At 38.2% G+C, this 27,332-nt stretch overlaps 2 protein-coding genes across 4 annotated transcripts in view; one reads left to right on the top strand and one right to left on the bottom strand.

The window, feature by feature from the left end:
- The window catches only part of UGP2 (UDP-glucose pyrophosphorylase 2), a 50,536-nt gene extending 37,577 nt beyond the window's left edge, over positions 1-12,959 (bottom strand). Inside the window, exon 1 of one of the 3 annotated variants that reach the window (XM_016224203.2) lies at positions 12,852-12,959. Coding sequence is in view for 1 of the 3 variants with exons in the window: in XM_016224202.2 (XP_016079688.1) it covers positions 11,805-11,823 (19 nt within the window). In the remaining 2 variants the exon portion in view is untranslated. Of the gene's footprint in view, positions 1-4,497; positions 7,880-11,804; positions 12,232-12,851 lie in introns of those variants that run through there. The other 2 variants (XM_016224202.2, XM_087823595.1) reach the window with 2 other exon arrangements.
- A 316-nt stretch (positions 12,960-13,275) lies between these two features.
- The window catches only part of WDPCP (WD repeat containing planar cell polarity effector), a 306,031-nt gene continuing 291,974 nt past the window's right edge, over positions 13,276-27,332 (top strand). Inside the window, exon 1 of the mRNA XM_087823593.1 lies at positions 13,276-13,998. The gene's annotated coding sequence lies outside the window, so the exon portion shown is untranslated. The remainder of the gene's footprint in view (positions 13,999-27,332) is intronic.

Genomic DNA, 27,332 nt, shown 5'->3' with positions numbered 1-27,332 from the left:
CTCCATGTATATACCTAGGATGTCTCTTCCCCAATCTTTAAGCCAACTCCCATATTAATATTTAGAAAACAGTTTGGAAGAAAAATCTACTAAATATAAAACCTCTAAATTAAAAAACACATGAATTACTTCTGTGTCACAGATGGATTAAAACAGATGAAGAAATTACTAAAATTTTTAAAATAAGTTGTGTGTTGTTTTCTTTGTTAGACTCAAAGACATCTACAGACTTGCAACTTTGTTGTTGAAGTTAGATCCTGAAGGCCTTCACAGTCAGGTTCCTAAAAAATACTTTGATGGAAATATTTAACTTACTTATATTCTGGGCAAATGCCAAAATGAGATAAAACTAAATGTAACTGCTAAGTTTAAAAATAACTCTAGTAGCTCTCTGAGATTTGTCTGCATGAGAACTGTTCTTCTCCCCCCCCAAAAACAAAACAAAACCACCCACATGAAACTTTAGAGACTCTGCAGAACAATAGCCTATCAAAATATCAAAGTACACGACCTAAGGCCAAAAGGCACAGAAACCATGCCACTGTCCTCCCTATCAAGCCAAGCTAAGAAGGCTGACTGAAAGGCTCACTAATTAATATTACATGTGATCTCTGCCAGCAGCAGCAGGTCCAACCTTCAAACACTGATTCAAAAAACCAGACAGAGATTCAAACACAAGTTGTGACAAATAGCCCTAACCTTTATTCCCTCCATTTGTATGACATAGCACCAAATGCAAACGAAGAACAATTTGTATTCCTTCTACCCCTTCTACAAATATGAACTGCTTACACAACAAAAGAACATTATCACACGCCTATCACTTATTCTACCCCATTCCACAGCTGTTTCCCTCTCCCTGAGGAAAGTGCAATTGTGAAGTTCTGTTTTTAAGTGATTAGAGAATAAGGGCTTTTAAGGAATAAAGAATATTCAAGAATAAAGAATAAGTGTGTTTAATCAAGAAGAGTGTCTATCTTGCACAGACAAGAAGGAACAGAGCTAGAAAACATTTCCCTTTCTAGTGACCTTATCCATCCAGATTTTTTAAAGAAAGGTCTGGAATTTATAGTAGGAAAAGAAGTACAAACATTAGAAGCTTTCTTGGACTTCACATTCTCAGGTTACACTTCTGGCAATGACAGCTGAGTTTCTAAAGTAAGGTCAGTTAAAGACTCCCCTGAATAATGCAAGATTTCTAACCTACTAAAATGTTTTCTCCCTCATTTCCTAGCAATAGAGAATTGATTCTCCTCGATTTTGGACAGAGAATGGATTAGGAATTAAACATTTCATTACCTCAGTCATAAATAAAAACATTTTTAGAGATGAGAGGGAGCATTTAATCTACTCTTAACATTTTAGATAGGAAAACAAAGTTGAAATAGCTGAATGACTTATCCAAGGTCACAGAGCAGGCTTGATGGAACCCAGGAACAAAGCCAGTTTATGCTGAGCCCCAGCCCAACACACTGAGGTGATATCTTGTTCATTTTTACCTCCTAGTCTAGCTCTTTAATCATGGCACAACATCCCGAAGTAACACCCTCTTCTAAAAAGCATTTCTATCAGAATGTCTTCTTACACTCAATGAGATCAAAAGGAAACTCCCTACCACATAAAACTGGGCTTACTAGAATTGTCTTGGTTGTCTTAATTACAATTTAGTCAACTGGGCATAGAACAGGCAGTAACTTTATTTTACAAATTTTTCCCCCACCTCAATTTCCTAATTCCTTCTTGTTCATAAGAACTAAAATTTCTATATCATAGATTTTCCTCTATCCAACCGGAGCCAACAACAAAAAGAAGGAAGAAAAAAAGCAATAAATCAAGAGGTAGGAGACGTTCAATCTAACAAGTGATTGTCTTCATTTCTTAATTCAAGTATTTAATTTCATCCATTTCAGCAGCTAAGAAGTGTACATAATAGCCTTCCCCGACATCATGATACTAGCACAAATAAAACGTCACACTCTAAAGTAGAAAGCTAGCTTCACAAAGCAAAGGCCATGGAAAGGCTGACAAAAGAACACCAAGAGCAACAAAGAGGGTGAGGACCCCTCTCCAGGCCACCACCCACCATTCACTATTCCTGAACAGTCCCAACGTTCCTTGGAAAGCCACACTGAGATGTACTCAAAGTCAGCGAATTAGAGAGCTCACTTAATCTTAAACCAGGAAATGAGTCCTGATCCAAGTAAATGTAAAACTCCAAGAATGTAGTAGCAACTGGAAATAACCACGAATAAAGTTAAAGACATATACATTCTCACTAGATTTATGGCCAATTAAAGCTAACCATCCTCTTCCGGGGTCATACTACAGTCCTTTAAACTCAGTTATTTGTGAGTATTCCTCCTAGAAAAGCTTTTCTTCTTTGGATTCCATTACCCAACATTACCCTTCATCTTCTACATTTCTGTTCAGGCCTCAATTTCCATATCATATTCTTACGTTTTCTACTCCCTGGATTTCCTAAGATTCTGTCCCCAGATCATTTTCCCCTCAATTATTCCCTTACCAATCTCATTAATAACTCCCAAATATGTGCCTCTCATCCTGATTTTTTCTTCATGAGCTACAGGCTCACATTCCCTACAGTCTTCTAGACCTTTTGCATGTGAATAGTCAACTGTGTACCTCAAACTGAACATGTTCAAACCATCTAAATTCATCTCCATGGCATTAACATTCTCCTAGTCACTTCTAGGTGACCTAGAAATCTCATAGTTACAATTGGCTCTTCCTTCCTTTCCCCTGAACATTACATACAATCCAATACTATACTTCTTAACTGAATCACAATTCTGTTCACTGCTTTCCATTTCCACTGCTGTTACCTTAATTTCCCGCTCACTTTCACTCTCCTGGTCAAAAAGAAAACAGCTTTCTAACTATTCTGCCCATCTGTCATTCTAATCTGGTGGTACCAAGCAAGATGGACTGGTTCCCCCAGTCATATCACTTCTCTTCCTCATTTGATGGGATTTCATTTAATGGGAAATATATATCAATTCCTTAGCCAGGCATGTCTTAAAAACCATTTTGAGTAGCCAAAGCTAATGAAAGTGCTAAAGCAGAAGGCCTAAAGGACGCAATTTCCTACTCTATTTGTGACATCTCAATAGTGCTTCTAAAACTTGATACAAGTCACCTGGAGGGCTTGTTAAAACACAGATCCCTGGGCAAGTTCCCAAAGATTCTGACTCACTGGGTCTGGAGTGGAGAGAGATGCATTTCTAGTAAGTATATGCTGCCAATATTGCTTTGAGTAGCTCTGATATAGATTATACTCCATCTTAAAATGTTTGTAGCAGCTATGCACATTGTTCTTCTTCCTATCCCAATGCTCTTCTGTCACTATTCTCTGCCCCAAGGCCATGTGCTTAAGAGATGGCACCAGGCCCTGATTTTAAAGCCTTTCTAGTGATTGGGTTAAGCATGAAACATAATATGACATATGATTTTGGCCAGTGAGCCAACGAGGATAGTTTGCCAAAGGAGTTTGAAGAAAGGCATTCCTCACTGAGAAAAAGAAACACATGAGAAGAAATAGTACCTTTTCCACCCCTGGACATAATGAGTATGTGTCCACCTCTCACCCCCAGTTTCTTCTGCCATTTAGTGACCTTAAAGGAAACTGAACCAAGAATGAGATAGATATGTTTAAGAGAGCGGAAGGAAGGAAAGACTTATGCAGTCTTTGTACTGAATGAACCAATCCTGGAATATCCTACTTCAAGATTCATGTGATACAAGTCCCACATTTTTTAAGCCAACTGAGTTGGTATTTTTCTGCTCCATGAAATTAAAAGCATCCTAACTATTATAAGTGAGTTCCAAATACACATCTCAAGTGTCATTCAACACTTAGAGAAGGGCAGGCAGAAACAACAAGAAAAAATTAGAAGTTAACAGCCTAGCGTGAATTCTAAAATCATAAGAATCATCCCAACCTCCAGGAAACCTGATCCCTCAGCCCCCAGAGGGATCAAACTCTGTAACTTTAGCTTCTGCTATTTTGGGAGTGGCATTCCTAGTGTTCTAGGTAGTAGCTTCTGAAAATTCAAAGAGGCCTTCCTTTATACCACAACTCTTATGTGAAGGTTTTAATCAGCCCTCCATCTGCACTGTATCAAACACCTCCCAAATTTTAATTCTTTGCTTAGATGTCTGTCTGCAATATTTTAAGGGAAAAAGCCATATTATGTTATTCAACTCCACCCCCCCCCCCCAAACACCTACTTTATCACCTGGCATACAGTACAGGCACCTGATCATGTATAAATAAACTGGAGATCAAGACTCAAATTCTTATATTAGTGGCTTGAGTAGCGCCTAATATAGCATTTGTCAGAGTTAAGTTTAAATGTAACCTCCTCCTAGAAATCTTTCTAAACTAAGCAAAGTTGGCATTACATGCTCACATGGTAGATCCTTGTACCACTCCTTTATAACATCATACTTTAAAAAATGTATTCAATGTCTACTTACCCAACAAATTACAGTCTCTATTTTGTTCACTGCTGTATTCCCACTGCCTAAAACAGAGCTTGAGACATAGTAAATACTCAAGTAATTCTCATTAAATAAATGAGGAAGGGCCTATTATGATAGTTATGCGCTGGGTACAGATATAGAAAATAGAGTCCAATCTCATGAAGGTAGTGCCTAATAAGGCCAAACAGAAAGTACTTAAGAGCCATTTCTGGTCATGGGGAAAGGAGGGCTAAGAAAAGTATGGACTATATCCTGAGTACTTGAAGCCCCTAAAGCTTCTCAAGCAGAGGCTGGTTTTATTAGTCCAGTATCAGGAACGTGGTCAAAGAAATTCTAAAATGGTAAGCAATCTAGACAAAATGACCTCTAAATTTCTTTTCAATTTTTATTATCCTATATAAATGTTAGGGTAATGTTTTCACTAACTCTAGAAATTAAACAAAATTGGGCAATTATATTTAGGTTTAGCCTGAATTAGGAAAATGTTTAATAAATGTTTTTTGATAACAAAAAATGGTACCAGGCTTTTGAGAACTGCTCCAATACGTTAGCACTGAATATGCAGAGGCACTTGCTAATTGAGATTTTTGCTAATCACGCACTGCTTACTTTAAAAAATTTTAACTGTTAGAATTTATACGTAAACCGGACTTCTCTTTAGAATAACCTTGCTCTCATACAATAAAGTAGCTCTTAAAGTCTAAAAAATAAAAAACAGAAACAGAAAATATCACTTCTAGAAAACAGAACATTCAGAAGAGATGTGTCAACTAATTAACACTTTGCATTAAATTTAATGGGTAATAAGAAAGAAGGTATGCCAAGGGGCCTATCACACTAATTTGCTGAGAGGAGGGAAAAGGGATACAACATAAAATCACCATCAAGGACCAAAAAGTTATTGGGCAGGCCTGCCCTGTAATTTTATAAATGTGCACTTTGATTAAACGCTTAAGTTCAGAAAGGCTTTAAGGTCAGTGAGTGAGTCCAATTCCCTTATCTTGACGATGAAATTGGAGGGGGGGAGTGCGAGGGGTGCTGACTTGTCTAAGGATATGGTGGTAGTCCTAAACTGGAGTCCCCTTATAGTTAAGGAAGATTGCCTGGTGCACCGCTCTCCAACCTGGAGGAAGGTCTCCACTTTCTTGTTACAGTGCATTTACATGGTTTACCAACTCCAGCTATATGCTACCAACTCTGAATGAAAACTGACAAAAACCCAACTACGTCTATTGTGTGAGGTTATGATGTGAGGTTAAAACTACCTATCAGAATAAGCATTCCCTTATGCTCTTCAACTTTTCCTTCTATATAGTTTATTATCTGGGCAATAAAAAAATCAAAGAAAGCTTTTATGCACTATATGAATATTTTACTACCAAGGCTAAGCATTTTACTATTGGCATAAATGAACCCAAAACAGTGCATAGAATTGTGTTATTCTGTTTTCCTGCACTCTTTGGAAGTTTAAAAATTCTAGGCAGAGTTATAACATAAAGGAAACATCACATCAGACTTTGCCAGGGCATCAACCAGAGAAAAACACAAATGCCAATCACCTTGTCTGCAGGTCTCCATAGCCCAGGAGCAAGTGGTGTTATTGTTAAAGGGAGGATTATTAATTGTTAAAACTATCCTACAATAGTATTTTTCACAATTTAGTGACTCACAATTAAAAAGTGGGTTAAGCATAATATGACTATTTCATGTATATGAATACAATGAATAGTATTTTTTAAGCTACAAGTGAATCAGAGAAACTGGGGACTCTCTTGATTTATATACAAAAAATTAACAAATATCTAGAAGTGTTTGGGAAAATGAAACACTTTCTTGTTTATGTAAGTTAACTAGGACAACACAGCCAGTTTCTCCACAGTTCTCAAAAACAATCCTTAATTATCAAAATGGTTTGGGGGCACAATCAATTTCATTTGGCAATGACTGAGGAAAATAAACAATGGGACTGTTGGCAGAGGCAGAACTTGAGCCCTAGACAATTTCTGTGCAACAAACTAAAGGAGATGCCTGCATCACCAATCAACAGAACTGGGAAACAGCTTTCAAATAAAGTATTATCCCCTTTCTTGCACATAAGCCCAATAAAAAAACACAAAGTTTAATTTTCTTTCAGTAGCTTAGCAAGCCGATTTTCAAAGACTTTAATAAGTTATTAACAAAAAGATGAATGCCTGGTAGTAGAATTTTAGAGGTCTAAGACATATAGTTTCAACTAATAGTCATTGTGCCTGAACAACCCGTTAAATTACCCAAGATGTCCATAATTCAAATACTATTATTATATCAAACTTAAATATATTTCAGAAAAGAAACTATAGGCTGTGCCAAAAGGACACCAGCCTTTAGAAAAACTTTAGCTTCTAAAGAGATCCTAGGCAATTAAAAGGTGGTAAGTGAATTTCCTCATTCACTAAATCCCAAACCCACAGAGGATCTTCCCCATAATTTTATTCTAATATTGCTGGAAATTTGTCCACTGGCATAAATACTAGATATCAAAAGGAACAGCATTATGAAAAATTAGCACAGATAATCCAGAATCGGTTTGAGTTCCAAATATTTGTTTATATTAACTTTTCAATAATGGATGTATCTGACTTTCTGGGAACTCCTGCACTTCCACAAAAAGTACCAAGTACAACTTGATGGAAAACTACAGTACATTATTCTTTTACCTAGAACATTTTCATTATTAGGTCAACTGATGTTCCTCACATAAAATTAAGTATTTTATTAATTAAAGTTACTACAACTATCTATGAAGAAAAAAATAACACAGACAGAATGTGTGTGAATCCATATTACAAGAAAACACCTACTGTCCAAATATTAACATTTTAAAGTAATTTCCTCTTAAAGTTATTTTTCAATTTATCTTCAGAATATTAAAATGGCATTACTGAGAATTGTACCAGCTAGTATTTCTTATTTCTCTGATGTTCCTTCTCAATTTCTTTTTTTCCTCAGTTGGCTTTCACAAATGAAAATCATCCATCTTACTAGAAGAAAGACTCAGTTATCAAGAACAAAGGCATTAAGAGATTAAACATTGGAAAACAAAGTTTTCATCAGCTCAACTCTTTTGAGTTTCTTTTAATTTTCCATTTATAACTGTGACTCTGAATTTAACTAAATCCCTCACTTTCTAGCAACATAATGAATTCTAAGCCACATCTTTAAAAAATGAGGAGTATGCCTTAGTCATTACTTTGCCATCTCTAGTCCTGCCTCAAATCCATGCCACAATCCCCCTGGGCTAACAGCATCCTAGTCCTCTAAGTAATCAACAACAGGCTAAATTTGGTTTTAGGATTGAAAAGAACCAGGCCAAGGTCTGACCTCCACAACCTGGCCTAGAATGTTTCTCATCCCTGTATTCATCTGAGACCCCTCTAGTTAAAATTAGCTCAGCTAATCCTCCCTGGCTAGCTTCCATTTACCAAACAAGCATCACCAAAAGTCATAAAAAGAGAATTCCAACAAATGGGAAAGTTGACGGGCCTCAAATATTTTTTAACACAGAGATACTCAAATGGCTTCCCCTGAAATATAAGAAAGTACTTCAATTTAAGAACATTAAGAGATATGTTTATATAATTTAGATAGATAATGGTCTGTTAAAAACAGCTGGGAAAAAAAAGTTCCTCTAATATTATAGTATGAGTACATAACATGGCCTTAGCTGGCTGGATGACAATAGCCCCTGCACCATTTATAAGACTCAAATCATGTAGGGAGACTATCCCATAGCAATCTGACTTTTAAAAAAGCAAAATCCCAAATGAGACAGAATGAAAAACTTGGCAAAAAGTCACAGCTGCTGATTACCCCAATACCTCCAACAGTGATAAGAAGCCCCTTCTCACTCAGCTTGCACTTATATTTATTTACGATACTTGAGGGCCCTGAAACAACCCCCCGCAAGGGGAGAAAACTAACAAATTGAGAAGTAATATTACAGGCAAGCAGAAGGTAACCTGAGGGCAGAATACACCAAACTAGGGTATTATGCCCTAGAACCAGTAAAGAAGGGTCTTCCTATGAAAAGGAATCTTAAGTGCCCGAAGAACATAGACTTGGGAGATGCCCGAAGAAAACTGAACCTTCTTTTGGTCAAGGAATACATACTGACATTAAGTAGTCAGTCTTAATGTCTATCTCCTGTCTATCGACATTAAGTAGTTTTATTAATTGAACACTTTTACCTCATAACATGGTTAAAGCACTTGAGAATGGAGATGCCCAGCTTTCCTATAAAAAGCACACTGCCTAGATTTGGGGGAAGAGATTCAAGCCAAGTGTAGCAGCCCCAATTTTCAGGAAATTAAAAAACAGATGTATACAACACATCTTCTGAGTTTCAAGTTTCCACCATAAGGAATACATGGGAAATCCCAATACAGTATAATGCACTTTGTAAGCACTCAAAAATTTTGTTGTTGACTGGACTGAAACAAAAACTGTCACCAACTATGTATTTATATCACTGTAAAGCTCCTCCCCTAAACCCCACACTTCTTTTGTTGTTGTTGTTAAACATATCAATTCCCATGTGTTGGGGGCCTGCAAGAGGAAAATAAAGATCTGTCACACCTGCTTTGTTTCTATTTATTTCTGTTAATGACATGTGGTTATCCTTATGGAGACCATGCTATCTGAAAGACCACTGTCATTTTAAGAAAAAAAGGTAAAAATTTTTGGCCATCTAGTATGTGGCTAGTAAATTCACATAATTCATCTTATTTCTCAATAAACATGTGGCATAAGCAGTAATACTCAGTTTTTATATAAGTAGAAAATGAGGTTCAGAAAAGCTGTGTAAGGTCACCTCTTAGCAAAAGGGTTCAAACCTAAGTCCATACCCTTTTATCTTTCTCAACATTTATGTAATCTTGAGAGGTGTTATTAAAAACACACACAAAACTACAACCAAAAATGTAGGCTAACCTACTAAAAAGTACATAGAAAGTGCTGAGTCTCTCATTTATCATCCACGACATTCTTTTAGAGCATCAACCACTTCAGGATACTCTATTTCCCCCAGGGATATGATACTATCTTTGCCCAGAGGGAACTGACAGTCTAGTTGGAGAAACAGGCCATTAGATAAGTGTTTAATGTAAGAGGCAAAAAGTATTGGAAAGGACAAAGATTTTAGACACATCTACACGTATGAATTTCAATGCTTACTAGCTGTGAATTTTGGACAACATACTTAATTTCCTCAGCTGTAAGGTCATGGAAATAATCTGCTACCTTGCAAGGCTCTTGTAAAGCTTAAATGAGACAATGTATGAAAACAGGAGCCTAATAGTTGTTCAATGTTTCCCCTATAAGTGGCACAACCTAAGTATCAATGAGTGGTAATATCAATAAGTGCTACAACAAAGATCAAAACTTTGATCTACTACAAAAAAAATTCAAAAACAAAAATCCCTGTCCTTACCATTGAAAACTGATCTGTGGAGACAGCCAAGTCATTAGCCAATTAGGTTTATCATTTATAGGAGCAACAGAGTTAATTAAACATGTAAAGGGTTTACACTTGAAGTACAAAATTTAAACAACGATAAACAGGAACACAATCATGTTAATTTGGGGGGATATCATCTCTGTGCAAAACTGCCAATTTAAAAGGAAAACTACCACTTAAAGCAAAAGTGTATTGCAATTAATGCAGTGCTGGACTGAGTCAAGGAACAGTAGTCTGAATAAGTCTAACTTAGTTAATAGTAATGTACCTATGATAACGTCTTAGTTTTGACAAATGTGCCACTTTCCTATAAATTTAAAAGTATTCCAAGATAAAAGCTTATTTTTTTAAAAAGTAGATGACAACAGTCACAGCCACTCTTAGGTATTTCCACTTGATTTAGAATCTCCTGAAGACAGCCATTAACAGTAAAGGCTGTGAAATCAGGCAAGGTGCACCATCTTTGCCAGCTATTCTAAAGCACAATGACAAGGAACAGCTGGAGTTTAGTATTGTTAGCTTTTAAAGAGAAGTGACTTGTCCACTTTTACCTAGCATATTCTTGCAAAATACTGGTTTTCTGGGAATTAAATTTTGTTGTTGCTATTACAAAACCAGCAAATTTCTAACACTTACTTCTGCCTTGCTATTTTTGACTAAGACATTTATTCAATAAGTATGTACAAAGCATTCCTCACCACATATAAAGGTATAACATGAATTTGAAAGTCTAATAAGTGACATTTCTGAGCGAGGCATGCGTCCCCCTCTGTTTCCATAATAAGGCAGGCCATCAAATTCTCGTTTTTATACAAAACTCAAAGAAGAGCTAATAAAGTGATGTAAAATTCACTAGGGCATTTTTATTCCCTGGGTCAAATGAGGGCCACTACTGACACAATTTTTTTTAAGTATATCTACATTTATTAAGAGTCGCATTAAGTGGTTGTGAACTTTTACTAGCTGTGTGTTCAACAAGATGGCTGAAGCTTTCACACACTGGGGTCTGCAAGAAAAGGGTTTACTTGCATACCAGAAGGCAAATTCTATGCTATAAACTGGTGACAGAGGTTTAAGATAGCACCAGTTTCAAAGTGTACAAGGTACACACCCATACACGCAATGTTACTGCTTAAATCAGTTGAGAGTAATTCCCTTACCCCTTCTGACTATACATGTAGAATTTAGAGGGTAATTTTCAAATTTCAAAGGAAGAAACCTTAATAATCTTTGCAGATTTTAAAGAAGGGAAAAAAAAAATAAACACAGCAATGCAGCAAAGTCATTTCTGGTGAAATGACCTCCAGCTTCTATGAGCTGCTCTGGGTTTCGCAATAAATGAATCTGAGACTCAAACCAAGTACACACACGGAGTAGGAGCTGAGAACACTAAAGCTTCCCCCAACAGTCCTGGCAAAACCCACCTGCCTTCCTCAGCACTCCCAGTTCCCCATTTTGTCCGCGCGCACGCACGCACGCAGGAAAAGAAAACAGATTAATCAGCAGCCCAAATCCTGTTTTATCATCATTTACAGCCACTATCTCTAGGAGTCAGAGTGCTACTTACTAGCCTGATTTCAGGGAGTGAGAACTAAACCCAGCAGAGCACAAGGGTATACATTACACGTATCTGAAAGGCCAGCCCAGCAGCTCAAGGAAGAAGCTCAATTGTCAATTTAACGAAAAGGGTTTCGCAACTAGAAACCCTTAAAAGAGCATTTCCACTTCCAAACTACCCACCAACCCTCTCGAGTGCCGGTACCCAAATTCAGCTGAAGCAACCCAGGAGATAAGAAGCGTGTCTTACCTTGTACAAATCTCGACATTTTAGGGTTTTCTTAAAATACTCTGGTTTATATATATATATGTTAATCTCTAGAGAAGTCACGCTATCAGGTAGTGATTTCCTCCCCTGCTTTAACAACCGACGTGCTCTTTCTCCTCTTCCTATGTTTAGCCACTTAAGCGAGTATTTATTCAAAGCGATGAAAACTGCTTCCAAAAAAGAAAAAAAAGAAAAAGAAAAAGAAAAAAAAGAGAAAAAGAAAAGAAAAAGGAAAACCTCCTCCGCTTCCAAAGACAGAAACTTGGTGCGACTGAGTCTGCTAACTCCTGCCTACACTGCGCTCCTGACACAAATGAGGTCCAACTGGAGACTCCCAGGAAAGGTAAAATCACACGAACTTAAATTTCATCAATGAAAGAGGCGGACCTACAGCGGCTATTTCACCGCCCCCGGGTCCCCACGCCCTCCAGGGCTGGGCAGCAGCTGGCACTGGCGGGCCGCACTCGCGGCTCTCCCTCCCCTCGACACTGTCCAGCCTCCCCGCCAGTTCTCCGCGAAACGGGTCAGCAGCGGCCCCCGCCCAAGCAAGGTTCGCAGAGGCGGCAGAGGCGGGTGAGGCCGGCGGGGCGGGGAGAAGCAACCATTTTTACCAGCCCATAAATATCCTGGGACTAGGAGGTGCTAAGAATTCCCGGTGCGGACGGGCTGGGGCCTCCAGCTCCCCGCCTTCCCTTGGCGAGCGGCGAAAACCCAGCCGCTGCATTTTCCCAGGAAGGAGGGGCCGGAGGCTACATCGCCCCTCCCCCGCAGCTCACTAAGGGGCTGCCCGCACGGGGAGAACCCGCGGGCCGCCCCGAGTCCGACGGCCTGGAGCCGCAGAAGGCCCCGATCCTCTTCGCACGCACTCCAGCCCCCCCTGCCCAGCGCTGTTCGAAACCCCAAATTCGGCCTCCGGGGCCACAGCGGGTAGAGGAGTGAGGCTCTACACGTCTCCGCGCGAGAAACACACCCTCCTGGGGGGGGTGGGAAGCCCGTCCCCGCCCCTCCCAAGCCGCCACGGAGACCCACCTTCCTCCTCTTCCTCTAGCAGCTGGGAAGTTAGGGGCGTTTATGGCGCCCCGGGAAGAACGCTTGCAGGCTGGGAGAATGTCACCTCAGAGGCACCCTTCTCTCTCCCCTTCTCCCCTCACGCATGCACACCTTGAGTCCCTCGCTAGCGGTTGAAGCCCAGCTGTGGACCCCCTCCGCCCACCCAGCTGCTGGCTCCTTACACCTTAAACCCCCCACTTTCTCCTAAATAGTTCCCCTCCCCCTCCATTTGGGGCAGCCCCCTTGATGCGGAAATGTTCCTGCCGGGCAGACGGACAGGAGCAGCCGCCAGTCAGGAGCCGAGGCGGTGCAGGGCCTAGCCAATGAGACGCGCAGAGGTGGCAGGGGGCGGGGCATCTGCGGCCCTAGGAAGTCCAGCAATGCTACGCGGGGAGCCAGACTAGGGAGTTCCGCGCATGGGATCCGCGCCTGAGGTGGCGTGGCAGGGATATTTCACCAGTAAAATAACCAGTTTTCTACAGCTACTTCAGCAAGAGAGTAATTATTTTGCAGTCCATAAAAATGTTCCCGCTTACTAAGGTTGAAGATACCTATCCGGCGGATAGAGCCAGAGCATCCCCCACAGCAACTACCCCGAGAAAGCCCAGGCCTTTCTCACAAATTCTCCTCACAATATCTGGCCTGGGAAGGGTGAAGATGCCTTAAGGAGTAAGCACTGGGGTGTGTGGGGCCCACTAACAGGAGGAGGGATTTAGAGCGTGGAAGAAAGCGCCAAACCAAGGCTCTCCCACCGGAACCACCGCCTCCGGTTCCTCTTCCTGTAGAGATTTCTGCTGTGATGGGCGTTTACGTTTATGACCAAAGTGGACATGGCTTAAGTTACTCCTCAGGAGATGCTTACCTTTTAACAGATTCTTGAAATCCTAAAGGAAAGAGGATGTTAAGAGGTAGGACGTTGGCAGTGGCCAGGGGCTGAAAGAGGGCCCACCCCAGCGTCCTCCACCCCGCCTTGCTGATAAGACTCAGTGCACCAGTCGGTGGGTGTATCTTAGATTTTACCACTCAACCAGCCTACATCAGGACAGATGAATTGTCAGCACTCTCTTAGATGCCTTCAGTAAACCAAGTAACTCTACAAGAGTTTGGACAACATTAATCAACCAAGGTAAAGTGAGAATTTTTAATTGACTTATTCTCTAAACAAACTTTATTTTAGTGCCACATATTTACATGGAAATGTCATTAGATAACACAAGAAAGGCCAGTGATTCATTTGTCATACTAGAGAATGACAACCCTTGTTACTATGTTTCTTATGTGAAATCCAAAAAGATTACACTCAAAAATTTATCAGCTACAAAATAAGTTCCCCAAATAAAACCAGAGATATCTAAAATCCAGATGCTTACATTTTAATAATGGCATTTGGAGACTGAAGATCTTAACCAGAATGCCCACATCTCTTGTGTATGGTAGAGAAATTGTTCCAGCTCTGAATAAGCAGTATTTAACAACAAAATAAAATACCAAATTTGGGCTCCATAGGTGTGCTTAGCCTGCGCTAGATAAAGTTAAACAACAATGAAGAGCCCTTAATTATACAAGGTTTATTGTAAGAAGGAAGATCAGTTATTTTCTATCTTTGCAGAAGATTAAGGGAGAGGAAGTGAGTTATAATTGCAGCAAGAGCATTTGGTAATACCTAAGAATGACATCTTGATTTATTAGTAATCGTCTGTTGAGATATGGCACCAAAGAATGTTGTACATGTGCTGCCTCAAGAAATCTCCAAAAAAAAAAAAGAGTACGTGTCATCAATGGTTAAGTCTATAACCACCCAGATGCTGGCTCTTAAGAGAACACTACAAGCTATATTCCCAAATATTATTTCTAAATAGTACCCAGTAAATGGAATTTCCTTATACAGTGGCTTAGATTTAATCCTGAACCCAGAAAGATTTTGTAAAAGAGCCTCCTACTCCCTCAGAGCCACTAGAAACACCTTCACTTGACAGATCATGTGGGGTTAGGGAAGAAAGATCATGGCCATAGAGCAGTTTCAACCCTATTTATATGTACATATACATTTAATACCTGAAAAATTGTGCCATCTCTCTTTCTCTCGCTCTCTGTGTGTGTGTGTAATCCTTTTTTTCATAATACACTACTATGGAATTACCCCTCGAGTATGATGCTGATATCTGTATCATTAGAAATCTATAACATGGATAAATAGATTTACAGATTAAACCTTGAGAGAAACTTGGGGAAATCTAAAGGAGGGTGGAGATGGGGGTTGGGAAGGGGTGTGTGTGCAAGGAAGAATTGGAATGGATTATAAACTAAAAAGAAGCCTGGAAGCCAATTTTTCACTGGTACCATATGCTACCATCTGAGGATGATATAAATTCTGCCTATAATTTTCTCATTCCTTCTTTCTACTTCTCCATAGAAACTTGAGAAAATTCAGTTTCATTTAACCAATCCCGTGTCCTGGCATGTATAACAACCTTGCCATATAATTTTCTTTTTCTTTACGTTGGAACATTCTACCAACAAGGAGACAATGACTGTTGCCCTATTTCTAAGCATCCTTTTTTGTGCCTTTTTAGATTTAGTGTTTGGCACAGTGTCTGGTACATAGCAAACAGTAAGTGTACACTGAATGACCAGTTTATTGCCACTAAATCTTTTTAACTCACAGTGTTGTATCCTTTCTCTACTCTTTGAGAGCTGTAAACAAGATTTTAAAAATTTATATTTAGAGGTATTTGTTTCAGTTACTTCCACCTGGAATATGAACTTGGGCCAAAGTATAAGAGTAGTAGCAGCAAATGCAACATTATGATGACTTTACAGTAAGCTTTTCTAACTACCCACCATAGTCATTATCCAATAAGAGGTGGTTTAGAAATTGCTAAAGTATGAAATAAGTGTACAGATCAGTAATGTGTGTGGGTTTGGGGTTTGTTTGTTTTTCTTGTCTATCCTACCCCTATTCCCTACACACAAGAAAATAAAGCAGTGCAGTTTTGAAAAACATGTCAGAGACAAAAAATGTCAGTGTCATGCCCAAAGTGTTTAGTCAAGAGACCAGGTAACATTATACACTGGACTGTGGCCCACACTCAGTACACTCAACATTGGCTCCCACCTGTATCCATCTTAATTCATAGGCCACCTATATGAAGAGGAAAGAGGGGACTACTATTAGAAGTTGCCAGTTACTGACTAGATCTAACAATATGGTATTCACTTGAGTCAAAAGGTAACCAAACAGGGTTAACTGGAAAAAGATATCAAAAAATATCTGAGATGGACTACTAATGAATGAGTAGTCTAAAAAATAAACAATGTTTCCAAATACTTGAGGAAGAGAAAGACTTCATTCTTTCCTGTTGCCAGCACCCCATTTTTAATGAATCAGGAAGTTTGCTGAAACAAGTTATGAATGTAAATTATGACATATCCTTCCATTTGTTCATAGTATGAAATTACATTGGAAGGTTATATAACTTCTGTATCACAACAGTAGCAATTATTTCAAATAACTAAGCTGCTTTAGAAACAGGGTTTCTCACATTACAGATAATTATCTAAAGAGTTGAAAAACCAATCTCTTAGGTAGGTTTAAAATTCATCAGGCTTTCAAGAATGCAGTTTAACTACAATATGCATTATCTTGTTCACATTTATCAATAATTCTTCTCTAGGTTCTCCTCTGAAAGTTGCTTAGAAGACAGGTTCTTACTATGTTATCTCCTGTTTCTCCTGTTCTGCATGTTGCCCAGGGGAAAGTGTTGATAAGGATTGGTGATGCTCATGAAGTTGTATCTCACTCATGTGCCAAACTGCATCTCCAGACCCCCCCTTGGTTGTAGAGATAGAGGAGCTATTTCCTTTGATGAGTAGACCCAGGAATAACTATAAAAAACAACAACACCGTATATTCTCTCAGGGTTTTTAATAAGCATAGGTCATTATGTAATAATTTGGAAATAAAAAGAAAAAACACTAAGAAATAACACATCTCTTACTAAAGTCCTAAGATAGAATAAATATTGTTCTGTTCTGTATAGATGATGAGGTTACTGATTCTTAGTGACTTTGAAATCCTCATGGAGAAGAGATATGAAATAGGAAAGCATTCAGTTTAATTCTATTTTTTCCTCTTTCAAGCATATTAAAGATGCCCTGTTGTGCATTCCATCCAATGTCTTTTGATGGTTTTCCAAACATCTCTGCCTCTGGTCTAGCTTACTAAATTTTCTGCCAGTGCCACCACTGGGAAGCAAAGGAAAAAGAACTTCTGTTTCCTAACTTAGTCTCAAGGAATTTATTTTAAGCATTTCACACCCACCACTCTAACTAAATATTTAAGAGAAGATCCTGAGGATTATTCTTTGAAGGAGGCCTAAATAATGGGTAATTAAATATCATTAAATGTGTAATATAATCAGGGAATAAAAAGTAACAGTAGTCTTTCCTTTCTAGAATGAAAAGGAAAATGTCATATTTAGAGAAAACACCACAGCAAAAAATGTGGTATAATAATGTTAAGTTCTGGTACCATTTTTAACTGACTTTTCAAAAATTTTCAGTAGGGCTTTTCACTTGAGTCAAAAGGTAACCAAACAGGGTTAACTGGAAAAAGATGTGAAATAATACCTGTGAGATGGACTACTGATGATTGGTCTAAAAAAAAAAAAAAAAAAAGGAGTTCTTTTTAAAAATATATTTAGTAGTTTCTTTTTTTTTTTTTTTTTTTTATGTTTCTGTTGATTTTTTTAAGAGAGAGAAGGGAGAGAGAAAGAGAAACATCAATGTGAGAAACACTGATCGGCTGCCTCCTGTACTCACCCCAACTGCGGATTGAACTCACAACCTGGGCATGTGCCCCAACCTAGAATCAAACCCAGCGACCTTGTGGTGCAAAGGACAATGCTCAACCAACTGAGTCAAACCAGCTAGGGGTTTTTAGTAATTTTTTCTTTTAAAGGTAATCTAAAAAAAGTAGTTATTTAAAAGAAAACCTATGGGAATAAATGACATAGAGACTAAAAACAAACAATACAAAAGATCAATGAAACCAAGAGCTGGTTCTTTGGAAAGATAAACAAGACTGATGAACCTTTAGCCAGACTCATTAAGAAACAAAGAGAGAGGACCCAAATAAACAAAATCAAAAACGAAAGAGGTGAAGTAACAACTGACCCAACAGAAATACAAAGGATTATAAGAAAATACTATGAACAGCAACTATACACTACCAAGCTGGACAACCTGGACGAAATGGACAAATTCCTAGAAAAATACAACGTTCCAAAACTCAATCGGGAAAAATACAACGTTCCAAAACTCAATCGGGAAGAGTCAGAAAACCTGAATAGGCCAATAACTACTGATGAAGTTGAAGCAGTAATCAAAACACTCCCAGCACACAAAAGCCCTGGTCCAGATGGCTTCACAGGGAAGTTTTACCAAACATTTAAAGAAGAATTAACACCTATCCTCCTCAAACTATTTCAAAATATCTAAGAGGAAGGAACACTTCCAAACTCTTTTTACGAGGCCAGCATTAGCCTAATTCCAAAACCAGGTAAAGACACTGCAAAGAAAGAAAATTACAGGCCAGTAATCCTGATGAACATAGATGCTACAATCCTCAACAAAATATTAGCAAATCAGATCTAGCAATATATTAAGAAGATCATACACCATGACCAAGTGGGATTTATTCCAGGGATGCAAGGCTGGTACAATATTCACAAATCAATAAGCGTGATACATCACATAAACAAATTGAAAGACAAAAATCACATGATCATATCAATAGATGCAGAAAAAGCATTCAACAAAATCCAACACCCATTTTTGATAAAAACTCTCAGCAAAGTGGGAATGGAGGGACCATATACCTCAACATAATAAAGGCCACATATGACAAACCTACAGCGAACATCATACTCAACGGGCAGAAACTAAAACCATTTCCCTTAAGAACAGGAACAAGACAGGGGTGTCCACTTTCACCACTCTTATTCAACATAGTACTGGAAGTCCTAGCCACAGCAATCAGATAAGAATAAAACATAAAAGGCATCGAAATTGGAAAGGAGGAAGTAAAACTCATTATTTGCAGATGACATGATATTGTACATAGAAAATCCTAAAGACTCCACCAAAAAACTATTAGATTTAATAAATGAACTTGGCAAGGTAGCAGGATACAAAATTAACACCCAGAAAATTGATGGCATTTTTATACACCAATAATGAACTCTCAGAAACAGAAACTAAAAAAACAACCCCACTTACCATTGCAACAAAAAAGTTAAGATACTTTGGAATAAACTTAACCAAGGAGGTAAAAGACCTGTACTCAGAAAACTACAGAATGTTGCAAAAAGAGATAGGAGAAGATATAAACAAATGGAAGAATATACCGTGTTCATAGATTGGAAGAATTAATATCATTAAAATGTCCATACTACCCAAAGCAATCTATAAATTCAATGCAATCCCTATTAAAATACCAACGGCATATTTCACAGATGTAGAACAAACACTTCAAAAATTTATATGGAACCAAAAAAGACCTCGAATAGCCATGGCAATCTTGAGAAAGAAGAACAAAGTTGGAGGGATCACAATACCAGATATCAAGTTATACTACAAAGCCACTGTAATCAAAACAGCCTGGTACTGGCACAAGAGAAACAAAGAAGAAAATAAACACATGGAACTACATCAAAATAATAAGCTTCTGCACAGCAAAAGAAACCATCAACAAAACAAAAAAGGTGCCCACTTCTAGGAATATATCCTAAGGAACCCCAAAAGACCAATCAGAAAGAACTTACGCACCCATATGTTCATAGCAGCACAATTTACAATAAGTAAGATCTAGAAACAGCCCAAGTGCCCATCAGTAGATGAGTGGATTAAAAAGCTGTGGTATATTCACACCATGGAATACTATGCAGCTCTAGAAAAGAAGGATCTCTTACCCTTTGGGACAGCATGGATAGAACTAGAGAGTATTATTCTCAGTGAAATAAGCCAGTCAGAGAAAGACAAGTATCACATGATCTCACTCGTATGTGGAATATAATGAACAAAGTAAACTGATGAACAAAATAGATCCAGAGACATAGAAGCATGGAACAGACTGAGGAATATCAGAGGGAAGGCAGGGGTGGGGGACTGGGTGGGGAGAGATTAATCAAAGAATTTACATGCATAAATGCAGAACCCATGGACACAGAGAATAGTATGGGGAAGGCCTGGGGGGGGGCAGATGAGGGGTGGAGGGTATAATGGGGGGGACGGAACATGTCTAATTCAACAATAAAGAAATTTTAAAAAAAATATTGACTATGTAGATTTTCTAAATGTATAGGTTCATAATTTGACCTTAGAAACCACAAAATAGTTGCTACAGTTTTATAAATATATCTTACAATTTTTAATAAATTTCAGTTACATTCATATAGATCTTTTTTGTTTGCTTTTTTTACTTTAAGTGAAGTCTGTTTAATTCATAGAACCTATGTAAATGTCTCAGGGTAATTTGAAAGTATATAAAGCATAGAAATAATTTTGGAATGGATAGCTGAGATACAAAGTATAGAAATGTGCCAAAAAGAAACTCTTACTTGAAAAAAATGTTTTGTTTCTTTGTTGTTTTTCGGAAAGCAAACCCCTCATGTTTAGTGAGGCATTGCAAAATCTCACCACCCTCTACCCACCCCAGAGGCAAAGTCAAGTTTCAGACTAAACTTTGTTTGGAAACTTTGGAACCATGTGTTTAAAGAAGGAGAGAGGTTTGTCAAGACTTTCTGCCAAAGCACATCACAAGCTTAACATGTGCTTACTGCCGGCTCTTCAAAAAGAGAGTGTCCATGAGCCGGCCAACTGCTAACATTTGGCATACCCTCTAGCTAGGTACGTCGCAAACTGGGTCACAGCTCCATTTCCCAAAGGAAGCTCCAGAAACTTCCTGCTGTCTCCTTTGCCTCTCATACAACTTGTTGGCTCTGTTTTATAAAATTCCTCAATTTTTAACCTTACAGTCGTTATTAAAATTTATAAATATGAAAATACAGGTATTAAAATGTTTCTAACTAAGCTAATCATCTTCCTGATAAACCTGCTCATCCACATACTCTGTTATGATGCAGCCATCTTTGTAAACATCCACAAATTGTGCTCTTAATGTCCCAGGCACTATGCTTTTTTTTAATCTCCTTTAATTCTCAATGAGTCTCTGGGAAGAAAGTGTCTTGAACATATCCTTTACCTCTTCCTACTTTCCTCCCCTCCCCCTAATTCCTTACTGAGCAACTCAGCAATTAAAAGCAACTACCAGAGGCCCTTGGAGGTAATCAGTGTTTCGGAGGCCATCCATAGGAGAGAGTAGATATAGGACATTATGAGGTCTATAGCTTGGGAAAGCCAGCTCCCATCAGGAAAATAAGGGTTGCACAGGAATAGGAAGTCACTCTCCTTCCAAGTGTCTGAGAAAAGAGTGTCTTTCTCTCCCTTGCACTTGGAAAGCCTGCAAGAATCCAACCAAGTCGTCTAGACCCTTCTTAAGCTCCTCCCCATTGCCCTTGGGATCACTTCGACTGTGTTAAGGCCTCTCACCCCAGCCCCATTTGTTGTCAATCCTCTCTTTCATTTCTCTATAACCAACTATTAAGTCCTGTGAGGAGGGTAACTGTTACTTTTATTCTGTTAGGGTCCTTTTGGCTGGGCCTTGAGAATTAAATTGACATAAGGTAGATCAACAGAAGAAAAACATACCAATTTATTTAATACAAGTTTTACATAACAAGGGAGCCTTCATAAGGAATGAAGAACCAGAGAAATGGCAAAATTGACTTGCTTTTTTATTAGGTTGAGCAAAGAGAGGCAACTATAGAAAATTGACTAAACTATGTGGGGAGGCCAAAAGAAAAATTATTTTAACAAGGTCTGCTTGTATAGAATTCTCTTGGTCCTAACTTTTTGCCCTTGATGATAAGAATGTTATTTTCCTTCTGGGATAGAGTGGACATCTCTTATTTAGGAATCTCATCTTCTGCTTTTAAGAAAAATAAGTTAAGTCAGAGTGTTTTTCTGAATATGCTGTGTTTCCAAGTGCCTCTAACTCAAAATAGTTAATATGCCAGAGTGGCATATTTTGGGTGGCATGTTCTGAACTCCTTCAGTTCTTAGCATACTGTACAAAGGCCATATAAGTTAATGCACATATGGATTAAAGGCCATGACTTTGGACAGTGCAGGAGTGAACTAGTAACTGCGCTGAAAGTGGCAAATTAAAAAAAAGTGAACTAATACGCTAAGAATCACAAAATTTAGCTCAATATCTCACCTAAGTGCCTAGAGGAATGACATTTCAAGTGTTTTAACAAACACCACTAATTCATATTGTTAAGTATAATGAAAATTAGAGAATGTTAGACAAGAAAGGACTTCCATGGCTATAGATATAGGCTGTAATTTTAGTGCAGGGGTTGGCAGACTTTTCTGTAAAGGGCTAGACAGTAAATATGTTCAGCCTTTCAGGCCATATGGTCTCTGTCAAAATTGCTCAACTCTGACTTTGTAGGGTGAAAGCAGCCATAGGCAGTATGTAAATGATTGGCCCTGGCTTTGTTCCATTAAATTTTATTGGCAGCAGGTCACATTTGGCCCATAGGCTGTAGTTTGCCAACCGCTGTCTTAGTGTATAATTTCAGTCCTCACTGCTGTTTGTAGTTTTGTTTTTCTCTCAGTATTTTTTATTAAGATCTAATTTATACAGAATAAAATGTAGCAGCTCTTAAGTGGACATTTTGATGAGTTTTTGACAAGTGTATTCACCTATGTAATAACCATTCTAATAAAGGTGAAGAACATTTCCATTCCTCAGAAAGTGCCTTCAAGCCCCTTTGCAGTCAATCCCCACCCCCAGAGGTCCACTCTTCTGATTTTAATTCCCATAGATTAATTTTGCCTGTTCTTGAACTTCATGTAAATAAAATTATACCGTGGTGGTATGTCTCAGCATATGGCTTCTTTCACTCAACTAGTTTGTGAGATTCATCCATGTCGTTGAGAGCATGTGTAGTTCATTGTTGAATACCACAGTTTGTATGAATATACCTGTTATTAGTTTCCTAGGACTGTCATAAGAAATTAGCACAGACTTCATGGCTTAAAACAACAGAAGCTTATTTTCACAGCTTTGGAGGCCACAAGCCCCAAATCAAGGCCATTCTCTCTCTGAAGACTCTAGGGGATAAACCCTTCCTTGCTTCTTCCAGCTTCTGGTGACTTTAGGAGTTCGTTGGCTTGTGGTCATCTAACTCCAATCCCTGCCTCTGTGAGACCATCCCTTCACATGGCCTTTCCCTCTGTTTCTGTATCTTCTCTTCTGTCTCTTATATGTACAGTGTCATTGGGTTTAGTGCCCACCTTAATTGGGAATCATTTCATCTCAAGATCCTTAATTATAGCTTCAAAGATCTTTTTTTTCTAAAAAAGTTCACATTCACAGGTTCCAAAAAGACATATATTTTGGGGAGCCACTCTTTAAGCCACCACAATATCAGAGTTTGTTTATCCAGTTACCAAAATAACAGACATCTGAATTATTTCTTTCTTTCTTTTTTTTTTGGCTATTATGAATAAAGCTGCTATGAATATTCTTGTACATTTGTACAAGATTTTTTGTGAATATGTTTTCAGCTTCATAGTTTTTGATTTCCAGTTTAAACTATTTTTTTTTAATTTTTAAATTTTATTTTTGTTTAAAATATTACAGATGTCCATTTTTTTTCCCAATGACCTGTTCCACCCCATCCTATCCCCCTCCCCAGTCCCTCTTCCCACCATTGTCCATGTCCTTGGGTTGTGCATATATGCATATAAATTCTTTGGTTACTCTCTCCCCTTCCACCCACCTGCCCTCCTCCATCCCTCTGACATTCGTCAGTCTCATCTACGCTTCCATGTCATTGAATCTATTCTGTTAATCAGTTTATTAAGTTCTTTAGATTTCGTGTATAAGTGAGATCATGTGATGTTTGTCTTTCTCTGCCTGGCTTATTTCACTTAGCCTAATTTTCTCCAGGTCCATCCATACTGTCCCAAAGGGTACGAGATTCTTCTTCTTTACAGCTGTATAGTATTCCATGGTGTAAATGTCCCACAACTTTTTTATCCACTCATCTACTGATGGGTACTTGGGCTGTTTCCAGATCTTAGCTATTGTAAACTGTGCTGCTATGAACATCGGGGTACATATATTCTTTCTGATTAATGTTTCAGGATTCTTAGGATACATTCCTAGGAATGGAATCACTGGGTCAAAAGGAAGCTCCATTTTTAATTTTTTGAGGAACCTCCATACTGTTTTCCATAGTAGCTGCACCAGTCTGCATTCCCACCAGCAGTGTTACAAAGGAACCCCACAGCCTGGGAAAACATATTTGCCAAGGATGTATCTGATAAGGGGCTAATTTCCAAAGTGTACAAAGAACTCACATTACTCAGCAAGAGGAAGACAACACAATTAAGAAATGGGCAAAGGACGTGAATAGACACTTCTCCAAAGAGGACATACAGATGGCCAAGAGACACATGAGAAAATGCTCAACGTCACTAATCATCAGAGAGATGCAAATTAAAACCACAATGAGGTATCACTTCACACCTGTAAAAATGGCTACCATCAACAAATCAACAAACGACATGTGCAGTTTTAACTATCTTAATGTAAGATGTGATTAATTTTCTTTTTCGAAATAATTATCCATAATATTTTTAATTCTGGCAGGAATTTCTGTAGGAATTGGCCAACCTGCATTCACTTGACTTAAATATGTTATATAACTGAAAACAATACTGCCAAGGGACAAGATATGGAGTTCTAAAAGTATCTTCATTTTTGTTTCCTAAGACACTATCAAGAAACAAACAAGTTTCAGATTAGGAAACTCTGACTTAACTCTTTAAAATAACAGTAATACCTGATTAAAGTAAAAAACAAACACAGCTTGACTCCATTCTGCCAATTCTTTTGTTTTGTTATGATACAGCCCATTAATTCTTGCAGTCATCACCTACGCTAAATTTGAGGACATTTATCTCATTATGGGCATAACTAACACAGACCATTCCACTGGTATGGGATTTAAATGCAGCTCCTTAATAAACTAACGGATAAAACCATTCATCCTGGCTGCTCTCCCACCCTTAGATTCTAATAGGCCCAACCTTAACAGACCTACTGGGACATGGTTTAGAGGCTTTCTGCCTATGCGCTGGCCGCTGCTCTACAATGAAAGCTTCTTGGAGGGGAGGGACTCTGTCTCATTCATCTGTGTATACTCCAACTCCAGACGCAGCTCAATTCTTCCTTAACCTTGTGTTTCCTCGCTAAATAGTGCCTGTGAGTAAAAAATAAGAAGGAAGATTCTGATAACTTTACTCTTCACAATAATTTCCACTAATGCAGAACAGTTCCTGTTAGTGAAATTTCTTAGAAATTGTTTGAATAAACTATTCCTTTTTTAAATCTGTTAGAGAGGGTCCAGGATTATTATTTGTTACAGTGGTGGTTGGTTTCTTATGAATATTTGCTTCATTTATTCAGCAATTCTAGGAACCAGTGATTAGCTACACTATTTGTTTGTAAAAGCAAGTTAGAACACTACTCAGACCCTGATGACACTTGACAAGTGTAACAGAGAAAAGCATACAGTTCTCATTATACTTTTTCAGACAGCTTAAAAATCGGTCCTGTGAAATGGTTTGGAGTTTTAAAAATAGGAACAAAATTGTGTAATGTGCTCTGTCATTACCACCTCAGTCTTTTGCAATGTCTACAAACAAAAAAATCTTACTTAACTTTTTTTGAAAAGTGTAGACAGAGCTCCATTATTTTGGAATGCAATTACTTTGAAACTTTTCAGTGGATAAATTTGGAATTTTCACTAATTCTAATTTTCCATTTTTATAGTATTATACAGTTCCTTTCATTTTTAATTTTAATAGGCCTATCTATGAACTCAGAATTGACAAACATAGTCTATTGAAATCATAATTTCTTCATTTTTGCCACAATTATCCACAGGAAGAGGTTTAACAGAAGAGATGGTGAAGACCATGATAACACAGTCAAATGTTAGGTAGTGTAACTTATGCTGTATGCTTTTAAAAGATACATAAGTGCTATTTTCAAAGCAATTTCACATTCAAATTAGGCATTTTAAAGGTATTTCATAGAGAGCATTATCAGATTGTATTATTATGTAGACCTTTTAATCTCCTCTACTAGTTTGGGAATATTTCCAGCTACAAGTAACAGAATAACGCACTAATAGATCTTAAGCAAGAGGGGCTTATTTGTCTAACATAAGAAGTCCAGAATTAGGTGCTTGTTGGAATTGATTTAGCAGTTTAATGTAAGGGCTTAGGTTGGTATCTCTGTGATTCCCTTTGCCTTCACTCATAGTCACAGGATGGATGCAAAAGCCCCAAGCATCACAACCATTTTCAAATGCAGGAAGCAGAGGACACACTGACAGAGCTTTCTACTTGCCTCTTTTTTTTTTCTTTCTTAGAAATTGTTTTAATAAACTATTCTTTTAGTTCTATCTATCTATCCAATAGTTACCCTTGCATTTCATTAACCATAATAGTGTCATTGGCTATCCCTAGCTATAAAGGAGGCTAGGGAAATGAGTGTCCACATCTACCTCTGTAACTCAAAGAAGGCAAGGGAGAATGAGCTGGGAATGATTTTTGGGTAACCAATCATATCTTGCATGTACTATGTGCTCTGTAACCATTTGTTGAATGAATTAACAAGCGATTCACAGTATTCAACAGAGCTGAAGCTCAGGTATACACCCACCCTTTCATTATCTTTCCTATTAAATTTACATTTTCTTTTTCTCATTTGTTCAGAAACATTAGGAGAGGTTCTTCGCTGTACTTCTTATCGGCAAACATTTTTTTAAGCATGTGGCGATGCACTAGCTCTGTGACTGGGGAGAGAATTAAGAAATGCTAATTCTAAGACATTCATCCATTTATTCAAGACACTCATCCTTTTACTCAAGAAATATTTGTTGAGTGTCTACTATATGACAGACACCATTCTAGAGTTATTGGATGTATGTGTGAACAAAATAAAGAGCCCTGCCCCTGAGGAAGCCTACATTTTAACAAAGTACATTGACATTTTAATTGTATTTTAAGAGGTGAGTTGGATTTTCATAATTAAACATAATTGGGACATACATTTCATTCAAAGCATGAGCAAAGACATGGAAATATGAATATGCCTGATAGCAGGATAGCATGAGCATCACGGAGCATGATAGCTCCATGAAGCATAGAGTACATGGTGAGGGCTAAAATGGCAGGTTACTGTCAGGTTTTGAAGGGTTATGTCCAGGGCAATGTGAATTTTGCCAGATCAAAACTGGCATCTCTCGAAGT

This window comes from Miniopterus natalensis, chromosome 13 (genome assembly GCF_054644295.1).
Source record: "Miniopterus natalensis isolate mMinNat1 chromosome 13, mMinNat1.hap1, whole genome shotgun sequence".
Taxonomy (NCBI): domain Eukaryota; kingdom Metazoa; phylum Chordata; class Mammalia; order Chiroptera; family Miniopteridae; genus Miniopterus; species Miniopterus natalensis.
Note: the sequence above shows the minus strand (reverse complement) of the source record. Positions and strands in the feature narration are given on the sequence as shown.